The sequence below is a fragment of the Quercus suber genome, unplaced genomic scaffold (genome assembly GCF_002906115.3).
Source record: "Quercus suber isolate HL8 unplaced genomic scaffold, Cork oak 2.0 scaffold_173, whole genome shotgun sequence".
Classification (NCBI taxonomy): Eukaryota; Viridiplantae; Streptophyta; class Magnoliopsida; order Fagales; family Fagaceae; genus Quercus; species Quercus suber.
In genome coordinates, this window is record NW_027069633.1 from 1,069,992 (window position 1) to 1,086,759 (window position 16,768).

At 31.4% G+C, this 16,768-nt stretch overlaps 1 protein-coding gene across 1 annotated transcript; it reads right to left on the reverse strand.

The window, feature by feature from the left end:
- Positions 1 to 11,209: 11,209 nt before the first annotated feature.
- LOC112033914 (DNA-directed RNA polymerases II, IV and V subunit 6A) lies at positions 11,210 to 15,808 on the reverse strand. Its single transcript, XM_024066687.2, has 6 exons — positions 15,644 to 15,808; positions 12,794 to 12,827; positions 12,517 to 12,689; positions 12,356 to 12,407; positions 11,676 to 11,743; positions 11,210 to 11,425 (listed from the first exon to the last, which is right to left on the reverse strand). The coding sequence occupies exons 1-6, from the start codon at positions 15,676 to 15,678 to the stop codon at positions 11,356 to 11,358; spliced, it is 432 nt and encodes a 143-aa protein (XP_023922455.1). The 5' UTR covers positions 15,679 to 15,808; the 3' UTR covers positions 11,210 to 11,355.
- Positions 15,809 to 16,768: the final 960 nt, after the last annotated feature.

Below are 16,768 nucleotides of genomic sequence, written 5' to 3' on the forward strand. Positions count from 1 at the left end.
GGCCAAGCAATAATTCATGGAAGAATGGAACAAGTTCGTAGCTTTATAGAGCCTTAAATAGTAGTGTGGAACTGTGGATTTGGTATGGCTTGTCGGTTTATTTTATTTAAAAAATATGCGGATAAAAAATTGAGGGGTAAAAGAGTGAGGTTGTATTATTATTATTATTATTATTATTAATAATTTAGTAGCTAAGAGAGGAGAAATTTGAACTATGGCCATTTTTACTAAAAATTCTAAGAAGTGAAAATTGAGATATAAGAACAAATAAGTTAATTAATAGTATAAAAACAGGCCAACAAAAACGAACACAATTTTAGTGAGCAATGAGCTTGCATTGAATTTCAACTCTTTATGTGTAACTTAAAAGACGATTTGTGTATACTTTTAATAAGATGACATATCTCATTATTATGTGACTTGTTTAAATGATTTAATGAATCGTGTTATTTAATTCATGTGTATGATTTTATGAACCGCCACTTAATGAATTTAAGGAGATATTTTCCAAATTGATTTAAAGGAAAACTTTATCTTTTGTGTTTTGTTATTAAGAAATCTTCTATCAATATAACGAAAAAAAAAATATAATATTATACAAATCACATGTATTGCGAGGAATAAACTTTATCATGTTAACTATAGATGAACTCGCCAGTAGCTCTATGAACATTTAACAAATGTAATTAGGACAATAAACCAATTGAGTCTAGCTAAGTATTAAAAGTTCAAAATTGGTTCATACTTAATTTTATTTTAAACACATGTTGAGCTATTAAGCAAGCTCAAGCTTGTTTACAATTACTTTATTATCTTATATATACTTTCCCCATATATGGTAAAACATCACAATTATAATCTTTTACTTATTCACAAACCTATGCTACTAATTAATAATTAAATTGTAGTTGAAATTTTATTATTTAAGCTAATTAGATATAATAGTTTTTGTTATGAATGGATTAATTCACCAACCTTATATTGTTAAAAATTATATAGCATTTTTCCTAGGATATAGACTATCTATATATATTATCCATAAATTACAATAATGATGTGATATCTTAAGAACTTATTTATAAACACACACAATTCAATCTCAAATTCATATAAATATTTTTGATATATGTATAAATATAAATATTATATATATTTAAGTCAAGTCTCATGCTCACTAGTTTGTTTGAGCACACGGTTATATTTGAGCTTAAATCTAGATTTGAGCTTGACTCTTGTTTGCGTAATAAACTAATATAAACAATTTGCTTTTTTATTACATACTTCATTAATTCCCACTTCTTTTCATATTATATATTTTTCTCTTCTTTTGTTTTTGTTTTTTTGGTTAAAGTATAGATCCGCTTTTATGCTTATTGCTCCCTCTCATAGTTTTGTTTTTAGACAATATACAATGTGCTATGGAAAGATATGCTTGTCGGCAAGAAGATTAAATCGCACTTAGAGGTAAAAAATGAACAAACCGTTAATTGCGATGCATGAAATTTGATGATGTTCTCTAATGGGGGGATCGACGGCATTGAGATAATGATGACCTACACTTTCTATGTTCAGTTTCCCACGTGATGCACTAATGGAAAATTTTCTCAAATCCGTTGGGGAAAAAAAATCTCAAATCTATTTTTCTAATCTTTAGTGATTTACTTCTCAAAAATCATTTTAGAAATTTTATAACGGTGATATCCTAGATTCAATTCCTACTTTCGACTTAAAAGTAACAAAAAAATAAAGTTGAGACATTTTGTAACTTTTTTTTTGTTTGAATTCGAATTTGGTAAGGATGAGGTGTAAAATTCATGTTTTACACTATCCAAGTTGGAGCTTGTACGGGAAATCTCCCTATGTGTAGTAGTGGTACACTCATGCTTGTGCCAAGCACTTATAAAGCATGAGTGGGGCGCATTTTTTGCCGATGTGGGACTAAGTCCAAGTGCAATACTTGCTTGCTCACGTCGCTTGAGAACAAAACTGTGCGGGCTTGGCTCCCCAAAGCGGACAAACAGCTTGTATGGGAAATCTCCCTACAGTTTATATATATTCTTTTAAATTAACTAACTTTTTAAAATTGTATTTTTGTCCATTTGTAATGAGTAATGACATAAAAATGTGTTTAAAGTTTGTTTTAGTAGTGGGTTAGAATTGAATATTATCAAACAACTTGGGCTCCTTTGACGATAGCTAATCTTGACTGCACATGTTTCCTTGTGACTACATTATATTAACTAGCTTGTAACTACATGCATATGTATGAATACACTTAAAGACATACAACAAGATGCATAATATAATTTATATATATATATATATAATTTAAATACTATTGATAGTCATTTTTATATTTTGTTAACTCTTTAAATTTTTTTTGTAAGGATATTATTACGTATAAAATGTAAATTGTCGATGTTTTTTTTTTAAATTATTGTGAAATTTATTTTAGACTCTTTCATTTTTGTATTTAATAACTCACTTAGATGAATATTTATGATGTGGTCCCACATTTGATTCTAAAATTAAGAAATAAAATTTTTTAAAAATAAATAATTTAGGACACAGCTCAAAATTGAAATTCTAATTTGAAATTTTAATTTGAATTTCTCTCAACTTTACTTATTATTATATAAATAGATATATAAATTACACACGTGAGAGAGTATCTAACTAATAAATCGTAGATGAATAGCTAACGAAATAGAAAAGGAAAGCAAAGCATTTAGAGAAATATTGATACTTTTAAACGGTAGTAAGTATAGTTTGCGTTAAAAGTCGCAGCAATTCTTATCATCAACCCAAATCTTGGAAATAGTTTTATTTATTTATTTTTTACCCAAAGAAGAATTATCCGCAGGGGGAGTTTGGTTGCACAAAAACGTACTAATATTTTTTGCCCACCTGATTTATTATTGTACGACAATAAATAATTTGGTCACCTAAAGTTAGGGACAAGTTGGTCCCTACTCCCTCGTGTTTTATGCTACACACTTTCAAGATTTAGATTTGTCTCCTAGCTATGAACAAGCATAAAGCAACATTCTAATGAAGCAACATGTGCTCGGATCATAGAAAAAAAAAAAAAACCATGGACTAATGTAAATATGTGTGTTTTATTTATTTATTTTGAAGAGAATGTAAATGTGTGTGACTTACCAAAAAAAAAATTATATATATATAAGAAGCATACAACTGGAGCAACCAGTACAAGCTAGATAGAAAACACCTCCAACTGAAACCAACAATAGAGACAGCATACAAATGAGTTATAGAATCTGTTTGAGAACAACTTTATATAACTGAAATTGAAAACTTTTTATTGAAAGTATGGTAGATAAAGTTAAAAAATAGTTGAAATAGTACAATGAGAGTTATGTATATTATCAAAAAGTACAATGAGACCCATGAATAGTATTAAAAAATAAGTTAAATAGTAAAAAAAGATGATCTTTTAAGCCAATGTCAAATGCAATCTTAATTAAACATGTCCCGTATTTTTTTTTTTTAGAAGAATAATAAAATATAAGCCATACCAAACATTAATATATTAAAATGAAATAAGATTTTTCTTCAAAATATTCAAATAAATGAGAGTCTCTGAATCCACTAGTTCACATGAATCGTGTCTAGTTTAGAACAATCTAGTTAATGTGCAGTTGAGTCAGCAGCACGCCTACGTACGGACCACAAGTTTGTGAAACAGTCAGAGACAGAAATTGATCAAATTCATTATTGAACATGGTTGATTAGATTTAGACCCAAAATCCCTTTCTTTAAAAAAACCCCCAAAATCCCACTTGTTTAATTTAGTATTATTATTGTTATTGATTAGACCAAAAATGCTCAGCATCAGCATTACCTCATAGTGACTTTCCAAGAGTAAAAGGTTCTGCATGCAATTGTTCATGTGACAAGTAGCAATTATACCATTAAAAAAACATATTGCTCTTTTTCTTTCTTTTTTTTTTTTTTTTTTTTGCATTACTTAGCTTTTCCTTAAAAAAAGTTAGTTATTTTTTTCCACATTTCTAGACGATCCCCCTGAAGATTTCCAAAAACACATTGTCTTCAAGGTAGAAATGCCCACAAACAATTGTTACTTCTATTAACTCTAGTTCCTATTTCCCCACTTTTCTTTTAGTTTTTCTTATGTTATAAATATTTTTCACTTTTTTTTTGAGAAAATTATTATTTTTCTTTATTGTGTGTACATTGTTTAATTCGGCTGTGTGCCTTCTTGCCAGCCAACCCCCCCAAAGTCCAATCATTATTCATTTGTTCTAAATTTGAATATATCAAGCTTTTTTTTAGTGAGCGAAAAATATAAACAATAACTTTTTGCAAATTAAGTTGCAACAACTCCTGCAAAATGCATACTAGTCAAGTGGTCATTTGGTAAAAAATTTAATCTTGACAAGAATATTTTTATTTAAATATAAGTCTAGATAGATGTCTATTTAAGGCATTGACATGCGTGCATTTTTGCAGGAGTTGTTGCAACTTAGTTTGTAGCAAATCCTTTTCCGAAAGGGTATATCGGATTTAATTACAATACAATCAGCTATAGGTAATTAATTTTGAAACCAACTTTCCAATTTTTCTTTCTTAAAGTTTCATTTGCGGCCTAGGAATCCTTTAGTTTCTGAAACATAAGTTGTGAAACTTAATTTGTTGGATTTGATTCTTTCTAGAATTCTATGTGAAGCCTAGCATATGATTCTCATACGCTTGTCCCTACCTTTTGTGGAATATTTTCGAAATGGATGGATCACATTACTTAATTTTGATTGATAGATCAGATATGGGGAAAAAAAATCTGTAATAAAAAAAGCCATTTGAGTGGATAATGAAATTCAACAAATAAAATTGTGTATACTTGGTTAAGCCCTGCAAATCACATGGATATTAAATAAATGGTAAAGGTCACAACCTTCCCCAGCATTTGGAGTATGTACTATTTAGTAATCTATGAGGCAAGTTTTATCCCAAATACTAGAAAACAAATTCTTATCAGTTGCTCTTAGTTAATTTTATTAATATATTACGAGAAATGCTATATTTACAATATTTTCACAATAAATTTTAAGTTGCAAGTTGCTATTGGTTATTACTGATAGATAAAAAAAATATTTTAGTAGTAAATTTAAATTTAAATTAATAATAATTTACCACGTGAAAATATTCAATATTTTCACATAATACTTTTTATTTATTAAAGGATGTGACAGTTTGGGAATAAGCATCAAATGGTTTATACCAAGTCAATGAGCACTAGGAAAATGGAGGAGGAAGAAAAACAAAGTATCAATAGGGCCTACATTCAGCCAAAGCCAATAGAATTCTCATAGGATAGAGGAACTATAAATGTCAAACAACCCAATAAAACAAGCATTAAAAATTTAGAATAGTGTATTACGTACTTGTCAAGTGGGTTGGAGTAGAATTGCTGTGAAGTAAGTACTTGGGTTCATCCACCTTAATATGTTACTCGCTCTAGAGAAATCTTACAAATGTATGTTATTTCCATTTTGGCTGCGGCAAAGCTTAAATTCATTTTCATGGAAAGGTAGTTGGAAAGAAAGAAAAGCTGTTGAATATGCATGGCCGGTTACTTTTGGTACTCAATAAAGTTATCCCCTCGAATGAACTATTTCTTCAAAAATATTTATGGGTTTTTTTACAAGAAGTTGAAGCCCATCTTAGAATAGAGTTCAAGTTTTAATATACATAAATGTTAGTAAAAAGAAAAAAAAAAAATATATATATATATATATATTTTTTTTTTTTACTTCTCCAAGGATGGATACATTTTTTTTTTATGCTTCTACATTTTGAATGTAATGCAATAGCCATAAAATTATGGATCCGCACAAATTTCACTATCCATACTATGCCAATTGCCAAGTACAATAAATTTAGTCATCCTCATAAATCTAATTATTATAACTTTTCATTTTTTTTTTTGAATAGTTAACCTCACCCTCTATTCTTGTAATAGAAAGAAGTTGAACACATTGCCCATGATTTTCCATTCTGTAAGTTTAGATGTTGAGTAGGATAGTTAACTTGTACCACATAGTCTATATTTTTGCTTATTGTCTTGCCCTAATTGCAATCTACAGCCACTATATATATAATGGAGCCAATAATATAGGTTCAAATCTTATTGCTTACGCAAACACATAATTTATAATAGCTGCTCGAATCATAATAAGGAGCCAAAAAGTCTTCTCCCCTCCCCTCTACCCAAGAAAAGAACCAAAAAAAAGGGAATGGATTGTGATTTGAAGGATGGCCCTTCAGCTAGAATGAGCTTCTGCATTGTCCTATGGCCAACTCATTTATTTCTATCAACAAAATGAACAAACTTTTACAATAAATAATTCTTTATGGATAATATTTTTTGGAAAAGACTTTGTGCTCTCATTGAAGAAATCACTAACCTGTATATAACTTCTTTGTTCGACTTAAATTTGATTAGCTAAAATAAAAAGACCCTGTCTACACAAACTTATTGGGACCAGTAATTGTAACTCCTCCCATGCCAACCTTCCCAGGTCAAGACAAATCCAACTCCTGCTTGCAGAGACAGCAATTCTGTGAGAGAGAGGTAGAGGAAGTACACTATATGAAAGTAACATAGATACTTCTAAGATAGCGAATGATATTCGATAAGAATTATTACTAAAAATTATATGAGGGTCATTGTAAACTCAGTGATAGTAATGTAAGCAAGGACTGGTCTAAGTATAAATAGACATCAAAACAAAATGAAAAATGACTTACCTTATTATTTCTTAACCATTTTTTAATGCAAAGGTCATGTTATTGGTGTCTGCAGGGCAAAGTGATCAGCATATCCCCATTATTGTACTCCATTTTACATATTGGGAACCTAAACATGGACACGTCAGAAGCTTTATTACAAAATATCATCAATTTTGAAGGAAAAAAGGAAGAAGAAAAAAAAACAGGAAGAGTGTGGAATAATTTGAAGCTATTAGCACCTAGCAGTTAACTCAGTTTTCAGGAAAACTATTACTAATCTGCTAGCCATCGTAAGAATGACTTGCACATCACCATAAAAGTATTAATTTTGTTCCTATTAACTGTAGTGACTCACGCTGAATAATGTGAATACTTGAATAATTAAATTCAAAATTCACATAACTCTATGAATTTTGAATTTTTTTTTTTTTTTGGTTCTCCAAAAAAAAAAAAAATTCAAAATTCATAGAGTTATGTGAATTTCCAAATTAAAACCTGAAGTCATTAAGTGATAGCTGTTGTAGTATTTTTTCTAGCAAGCCAAGTTTGTAATCATGCCAAAGAATTCTGCTCTTCATAGTATGACTAATGGTAACAGGTTCAAGGTTATGCACACAAGTGAGCATGCAATAAGCAAGCATTTTTACTTGAAACAAGCTTGCAACTTAAGGTGTATACTGGTGGAGTGTGCACATTTTCTAGTTATATGCACAACACTATGTGACAGAAAACTAAAGCTTATATAACTCTGACTCTTCATCCTTGTCTATAGATTTTCGTTTTCCCTTTAATGACATTGGTTTGTATTTGTGAGATGGCAACCTCGAAAGGAGCTTTTCAGACAGCTCTTTGCTTACACTCCCATTAGTCTCTTGCTATCTTATCAATTGCTGAAACAACTCAAACAAGAAACAAGCACAAAGTTACATCAATAACATGAGAAAAATTGGTATAGCATTCATTTGAATTGGAATGAAGTCCCTTGGAATCCTTCATAGTATTTCAACACATGCATCTTACATGCATATCCAGATAGTTTAGTACTTCCAAGGGCCCAAAAATGTTTTATCAGGCTGAGCAGGAAATTTGAGGCATATTTCTTCAACAGTTTCACTGATGAAATTAAGTGCATCATACAACAAAATTTGCATTGAGGAGGCCAAAATTTCGTGGTTTGTCATGAACAGGTTCTACAGAAGAAATATTAATAAACTCAGACCACACCATACAAAAGGATGTAGTCTCCATTGGTGAACATACCTCATAACTCATTCGATCTGGATTGATACTACCTTGATATTCAGCCTGCATTAGTGCACAGAAACTAGATAAAACCAAGTTTCTTATGAATCAGAAAATCATGAGTTCATGACACAATAATTTTTTTGGTAAGGTGTAAAAGGTAGCGTACATAATTTGATCCAAAAGGATTGTTTCTGTAACTAACATTCTTGTTTCCTGCAGATTATGCAGAAATAGGATACTTTAGTATAAGCAATCTAGACACAAGCTATATGAAATGTATAAGTGTAAGGACTTCACAATCCCGAAAAATTTACATAAATCTCATGTTACAAACTTCAACATAGAAAGGCATACTAAGCTTTAGAAATACAGTAAAAAAGACTGAAGAAGGGCTAGCGAAAACTTGAATCAGATTGTCATTATAAAGAAAACCAACGCAATTGCCATGGAAAAAAAGCTTCAAAAATTAAATTCTACATCCAACTAAAATTCACCACATAGGAAATTTGTGCTAGGGTAGATGTTGAAAAGTTTTAAGAAACTCAAACTGATCAAAGGTCATAAGCTTATAATCACTGCCGATCAAGAATTCACTATAAAACCAAATAAATGAGTCTATACATAGCATTCTCAATATTGTCAAAATTCTGACTCGGAAGTGTCAGCAAGTAAGTCTCTCAAGTCTGGGAACTATGTTGCCTTAATATGAATGAAATCCTATGATGATACCTTTTTTTTTTTGAAAAAAAGGAAAAGAAAAAGAAACTGTTCAGTCTCCGTTAGGTAGATAGGATTTCATTTACAGAGCTACACATTAAATTTAATTGATGAAAGTAATTCAAGGAAGGTTGTAATTGACAATGTTCTGAATAAAACATTCAGGGCAAATGCATATTTAGAAGCCAATATTTGATAAGATCATTGGTCATCAGTTAAGATGACATGTGATACCTGATGGCATGAAAGGCATCAACCTCCAACAACATAAAAGATGTCAAAAAACTACATAAAAACTGATGTTCCACAAGTAAAGATAAATTCATTTAATTTAGACCTGATGTATATTCGAAACGATATCAATGCCCAATGCAGCATGGCTTACAAACTAGTGAATGACACGAAGTTGTTTAGACATGGAACCAGTAGCAAAATGGACATAGCAATACATGGTTCAGTAACTGATACACAAAATGATAGGATAGGATGAGGTTTAGGAGATAACATAACAGATATTTATCCAAAAAGAAAAGACAATGATCAGAGGTGAAGAGAACACAACAGATATGGTCTTGTTCTCAAATCAAGCATGGTAAACAATACCAGTGTGATATAGGTGCCAAGGAATAGTAGAATGATATGAATGCCGACACATAAATTGATGCAACCTCCCTTTGTGCATGAAAATTACAAAATTCATCTGAAAGTTCTAAAGAAAAATTCCAAGAGAATTACATGAATTCTTACCAGCTGCAGTTCCAAAGTTCATATTCTCCAAAGATTTGGATAGAGCTTCATCCTCAGCTAATTGTGAGGGGTGACTTTGATAACTGTGATTATAAGTTGAATCTGATTGACCAACATTTCCCTTAAACATAATCAAACAAGTATTAGCAGAATTTATTTTAAAAGTAAACTTTATGAACAAGATTGTCTATTGTTTATTTTATTTAGTAAAGAAACTAAATTAAATTCTTAGTTACCCACTTTTCATCAAGCTCTCCACCAAAAATTCCATAATACAATTCCCAGACAATGGGTGGGTATTCATCCATCCGACTGGAATTTGGTTGACTGTTTGCCATCTTATCTAAGTGTTTCATACAGGGCAGAAGAAGTCAGTTTCTTTTCCAAATTGAAGAGCCCTTTACTTGCTTTCCTTTCATCCATCCGACTGGAATTTGGTTGACTGTTTGCCATCTTATCTAAGTGTTACATACAGGGCAGTAGAAATCATTTTGGTTTTTACATTTTTGTAACAGTCAATTTGATTTATGTTATTTTCAACTTATAGTCAATTTGGACCCTACCGTTAACTCGCTAACAGAAAATGCTTACGTGAAAATTGACTATAAGTTGAAAATAATAAGGATCAAATTGATTGTTACCAAAATATATGAACCATCGCAGCAATCTATTTGCTGATGTTTTTCCCCCCAAATGGGTTGTCTAGCTCATTCTTTACTTGTACAAGTATTACTATATTCAATTATTAATACAATTTCTATCTTTTTACCTTAAAAAAGCGTATGGACTAAATTAATTATGAACCCAAAATGTAACAATCATAAATAAGAGAAGTGCATGTGAGTATGCTCTTTTTAGTTTCCAAGTAAGAGCCATACTGGAGTGAAGATTTTGGTTGGACATGTAGCTTTCTTGACCTTTTGATAATTGCGTTCGAGTTTCAGTTGATTGTAATTAGTAAAGGACAAAAAGCATTCTTCCATCCCAATCATCGGCCCGTTTGGTACGTGTGTTTAAAAAATAGTTTTCAATTTTTTAAAAATACGTATGGGTGAAAAAATGTGTGAAAATACGTGTAATATTGTTTAAAAACTAAAAAGATGTGTTTTAACACATGTACCAAACAGGGCCATGTCTTTGGGTGTTTTCTTATGTCTTTTTTTTTTTGGGGGCCCAGAGCAGTTTATTCTTTAGCAATGAATCAATTATGAAATTATGCATAATTGAAACGGAACTCAGCTTGAAATTGTATGAAAATACGATGATGGCGTCTGATTCAACTCATACCTATTTGTGGAAGAGTATCAACATCTCGTTACTTCATCACATGATTAGCCAATGAAGTTTAAGAACTGAGTACTGTTTTTTTTTTTTTTGGTGAAATACTTGAGTAATGTTCAGAGGTCATAGTTTGAAACCTGAGCTACGTTTAGGTTATAGGAGTAGTTTGAATACTACATGCTACTCCCTTTTCTTATATATAAATATATAATAATAGTAAATCCAATGAATTAATTGATAATCCATTTGCTTTTGGAAAATAGCAAGAGAGGACTGCGTGTGTGTTTCGGGGGGTAAGTGAATGGATTGTGGAACACTTTATTCCCCTCATTAACCGGGAGGAATTTACACTTTTACTCTACATGTACATTTTTCTTTTTTGGGAGAAAGGTTCCATTCCGTCATGTATCATGTTCATTGTGCGCGCGGCCACATACACGCAAAAGAGTTTTAACAGTCACTACATATTAAATGTCAGTCACATTCATGATTACACACGCATAGAAATCAGTAGCAAGAAAGGAGCTTCAAACTTTCAATTCACATCATACAGAACTCCCATAGTCCATCAATGACTGATCCAAAAGCAGATCAATCGCCCCCCACTTGCCTCTTCCATGAGTCTTCCACAATCAATTCATCAACTCCCCAGTCTTCATAACTGTTAAAATCATACAACCAAATAAAACAAAGAAGAACATATCAGACACACAACAACAAAAAACCATATTCCCAAATTTTGAAGGACATGTACACATGTAAAAAAGGAAAAAAAGAAGAAGGCAACTCTCACATAGAAGCACTAATGCCAAACATTTTTTCTTAGGTTATAATGTGAAGATGAAGTGTTAGAAAACAATTTTCTATGAAAACAGGGGAAAATATCAGAAACTTTGAATTAGGAACCTTACCTTCCATCTGGCAGGTAGCGGCGGATGGTGAAGGGTACTTTCCGCTGACGAAGCTCCTTCATTGCAATCTGAAACATATAAATAAGGTATCACTATTGCTTCTAATACAAACACACTGACATACCCCAAATAAGATAAAAAAAAAAATTACCTATAAAAGATTTTACCATTCTTATCTTGAAACATATTAGATTTCGACACTCAAGGGGACCCCAAATAAGATAAAAAAAAATTACCTATAAAAGATTTTACCATTCTTATCTTGAAACATATTAGATTACGACACTCAAGGGGAACTCCGCTTTATCATCCTATAAAAGTGAACCTATCACCTATTCTAGACAGACCTTTGAAGAATAAGAATGGTCGAATATTAATAAATAATTTGAGTAACTGCAAACTCTAATGCTCTAATGTAGATGCCCTGTTTTATTTGGAGATAGAAAAGAGAACTTCTTGTACACATTCTCTGACCAAAATATATTGATTTATAAAAGAACCCAAAAGTCGGCCCATAAATACAACAATGTCAACTTTATGCATGTCAAGAAAGTGAGGAGGTTGGAGATTTGATGGCATCATTCCTTGGGTTTGGCAAAGGGTATGCTGACTAATCAATAAGAAGAATAAATGGATCTGCCTTTAAAATGTCATCCAACATGGCTGTTAGAGAATCTAACCTCAAGTGGATCAGTTTCACCCTCCAACTCGACCATCACAGGTGCATTCATACTGCTCAAAAAGAAGGAGATACATTATGGAATCCACCCAACTTGATTAGTGTAAAATTTAGACAGTCAGGCCAAAAAAGAAAAAAGAAAAAAAGAAAAGAAAAGAAAACCTGATCTGCAGAGCACGGGTACCCAATATTCTAGCACGCTCATATTTTGTCATATATTTAGAGGTCTTACGAGGACGTTCAACTGGTTCCGGCTCTTCTTTATCCTCACCTTCAACGAGGTCTCCAGGAACGTCTTCATTGGCATTATTCTCTAGATCCTCCTCTGCACCTTCCTGTCCATCATTCAGCCAATATATTAATCAAATTGATTTAAAAAGGTAAATATTTTCTTCAATCATATTCTTTCAGGAAGGAAATCAAATAAATGATCCTTTACCTCGATCTCGGGCTCTGGTGGCTCATCCTCATATCTGCAGCAAAAACATTTGCAAGGCACTTTTTAACAGGATTATTAAAAAAAATACAGTTCTAGAAAGATTTGAGCCACCAATGCCAAGCATAGACATATGCATAAAAGTTATTCAAGTTAGAATTATTGCAATGATTCAATAAGGTTTCAAGGGACAGACATTTGAGTGATCATCTGTATCAAACCTGCTGTCATTTAAAAAAATCACAATTAATCATAAGAATCATGTTTCAACATTTCATGACCTATGTGAGAGCTAAAAGTGAAACAGGGACAACTTAGGCAACTAATTAGTGAACATAAGCTCATGCCATGCAGCATGTATAATTGTCATTGCTTGCAATTACAGACTTAGTCAAAAAATGGCTGAGTCTAGTGTCATTTTAAAGTTTTAGTATTAAAAAGAGAGATTGTGACAAAGAGAGCTATGTGAAAAGTTATTGCATTTTCCTTTTGAAAGCAGTCAGAATGAGACTACAATTACTAAGCCGTTGCCTAGATCAACACCATATCCAAATATCTACCACTGACTACTTTCAAAGCTCATGTTGGCTTTATAAAGGGATGATAATTGCACCCTATGAGAGAAATGGAAGCCGAAAATTTGTGTCTTGCAATGTAGAGCCAGGATTTCACCTTCCAAAGGCCAAAGTGGGGAGGTAATGCATATATACATATAATTTTTTTTTTTTTTTTGGGGGGGGGTGGTTTGTTGGGGGCATCTTCAACAAGCATAAGATTTATCAAGAATTGGAACTCGTGGACATGATAGTAATAATAAAATGTAAGACAGTATCCGGAATAAAAAAGAAGTAAGATAGTAACAGACTAAGAAGATGTGATTATAAACCCAACAGGTAGCACAAACGGCTATGGACCATGTCTCATGAGGGTAGTTCAAATATCCCCTCTACGGACCATGTCTCATGAGGCAGACGTCAGTAGTTCAAATATCCCTCTACTCCCCCCTTGGGGCCAAAACTCACTTATAAAAAACAATTATGTTTAGATTGAAAAGATTGCCTCTTAAAAACTGCCAATGCTAGCACTGCACTCATTAGGACGTGTCCATTCAACAGAAATATGAAGTAGCTAAAAAAGCATTGTTTTAACATAGTGAAGTCCCATGCAGGCTACACAAAATATGTTACTGCAAGGTTTTTCCTAATTTTAGTTAGATTTCAGACAAGCATTAATTTGAGAAAAAATGATAATCACAGTCACAGACTCCAGGCTAGCAGTTTAATTGGACCTATAGAATAGACACCTCCAAAAGAAGAAATCAGGCAAGTAACTTTCTAGGACAGTATATAGGCCTCAAAAGCCCATTTAGAGCATTTGAATTGGACCTTTTATGGGCTGGTGGCAACTGAATAACTTTCATCCAACCCCTTTCTTTCAAAACTCATCGTGCCTATCCATTTTTTGACTAGCAATGGATCCTCTTGGTGAAACATTCTTAACATAATATCACATGGAAATAAACATCATTCCAAGAATACCCACACTATCTTAAACTCACCAAAAGGAGCCCAAATTCCCATAACGATCAAGTTGAGGTTCTTTTGCACAAACCATACCACAATTTTTGGGTATCACAAATACCCTCAATAGTTTTATCTCTAGCTCTGCAAACTTTAAGCTCCCCACAAAATTCAATAAATCAATATTGTGTCTACTCTATCCGTACCAGTGACAGTGTTTATCATAAATAATGCACATCAAACAACAACAATCAAGCCTTTTTTCCAAATATTTAGGGTTAGCCGTAAATTCTCAACAGACTTAACAAATTTGGGATCAGAAACATGTATTCTTTTCTGCCATTCTATATCTAGGACATCACAAGCTCAAAAACAAAGAGAGTTATTTTGGTGCTAACTTATCACATTCATCCAATCTCATGTCATATAGATGACATAATCTATTCTATAATTTCAAGGTTTAAAACTTTTAATCCAATCCTTCGACCTACAAATCATGGAAAAATTGATTCAAAATACAGTTACTAATAATTTTTTTTATATTTTGTTTTTCATTTTTTTATGAATTTATCTTTTGCTAAACCATTTATTACACACACACACAAAATCTTCTATAATACAAGACTAACCAGTGAAAATGAACAAAATCAGTCTAATTTTAACATCCAAATAAGCCCTAAGTTTGGCCGCCATTACATATGTAACTTGTAGCTTTCACAGAGCAACAGAAATTTACAGAGCTGCAACTGCAACACCTTCTTACCTTAATTATTAAAAACCACTAAAAGAATGTAACTAAATAATACCAATCTGTCTAGAACCCCAAAAATAAGTAGGGAAAAAAAAAGTCTACTACTGAAAATTCAACCACTAATAAATATAACGAGCACCAACCACATTCCCAGTATCCAATCAATAACTCTGAAATCAGATATATCCCATACCCATCTCTCACAACACAAAGTACCAAATAAAAAAAAAAAAAAAAAAAAACCAATCCAGAAACTTCAATTTCCCCAAAAAACTATATACCATCAAAACTAAATCTGACCCAAAAAACAAAACAAAAAACCCAGAACCTTACTCAATCCGAACATGTTCTATACATCATAAACGTAGTAAAAGATTGTCTTAGATTCAGTTTTCATGAGACAAGACCATGGAAAATTTTTAAGAAAGAAAAAGATAAAAAAAAGTAAGTATTTTGGTTTCTTTTTTCTAATTCATTGACCAAACGTAGCTCATGTAAATAGGAATCAAATGCAAAAGATGAAACGCTAAATATATATATGTGTGTGTGTGTGTGGTTGTGGGAAAGAGATAGAGAGAGAACCCCATGTCCAAATCATTGTAATCTTCATCGGCCATTGTTGACTGCTGAAGAAGAAGAAGAAGAAGAAGAAGAAGAAGATTTTACTTTTCTCTCTCCCCTCTGCTTCCTCACCAAAACCCTCAGTCAGTCGAAGAACTGGCTAGAAAGTAGAAACCCTTCTCGACCATATATATATATATATATATAAATAGTGAGGGCAATATTTTTTTATTATTTATTATTTATTTTTTTAAGAAAAATGTTAATGAATGCCAGTTGGCATTGGTTTATAAACTATTTTTAAATTTTTTTTATTTATAAAGTAATGATAAAATAATTAATTTTTTGACTTTTTTTTATTTATAAAAATGGCGTTAAAAACTTTTCTAATACAATTGTCCTTAATATGACTCTTTTTTTAATTGAGAATGTTAAAAAATAGTATTTGTTAGTGAATTATTTTAAGGAAGTTTTTATGAGAAAAGAAAATAAAAAATAATTACTATTTTGATAACTTTTTATATTTCTCATAAAAGTAGAGTTCAAAATTTCCTATAATAATTTATTAACAATTGCCCGAAGGGCATCTGTTACTATGACATTTTTTTAATTTAAATTTTTATCAAGAAAAATATAATATTTAATAAATGTTCCCAACTTTTTAATTCATTGTCAATTTTAGTATATTAAGTTTAAAGGTTTTTAATTTGTTCATTAAAACTTTGATAACATAAACATTTTAGAGGAGTTGGCCCGACTCTTTACTTAGCTCACATAATAGACTTGGCATAGTAGGCTATTAATTAGTTAACGGGCTAGGTTGGGTTGGGTCGAAAGAGAAAACCTTAGCCCATGACTTGCCCATGGGCAAAGACCATTTTGCCTTTAGTGGGTTGGGCTATCGAGTTGAGTCTAATGGTTTATACACGAGTTTGTGTTAGCATTTTATTTAATTATTTTTTTATGGAAATAATCATTTTTTTATAAGGGAATAATCAATCTTTTTTTTTTTTTTTTTAAATGGAAGAATGAAAGAATTTAATACTTAATTAAATTTTTATTACGGTCAAATCTATTTAATTTTTTGTTTTGTTGATGGAAACCTATTTAAATTTTTTTATTAATGCTTTAAATAGTTTTTTATTT

Coding starts and splice junctions, on each gene's coding strand:
- LOC112033914 (XM_024066687.2), bottom strand. CDS start 15,678: ATGGCCGATGAAGATTACAATGATTTGGACATGGG. Junction 12,828..15,643: donor TACAATGATTTGGACATGGG/GTTCTCTCTCTA, acceptor TTTTTGCTGCAG/ATATGAGGATGAGCCACCAG. Junction 11,426..11,675: donor CGCTACCTGCCAGATGGAAG/GTAAGGTTCCTA, acceptor TGATTTTAACAG/TTATGAAGACTGGGGAGTTG.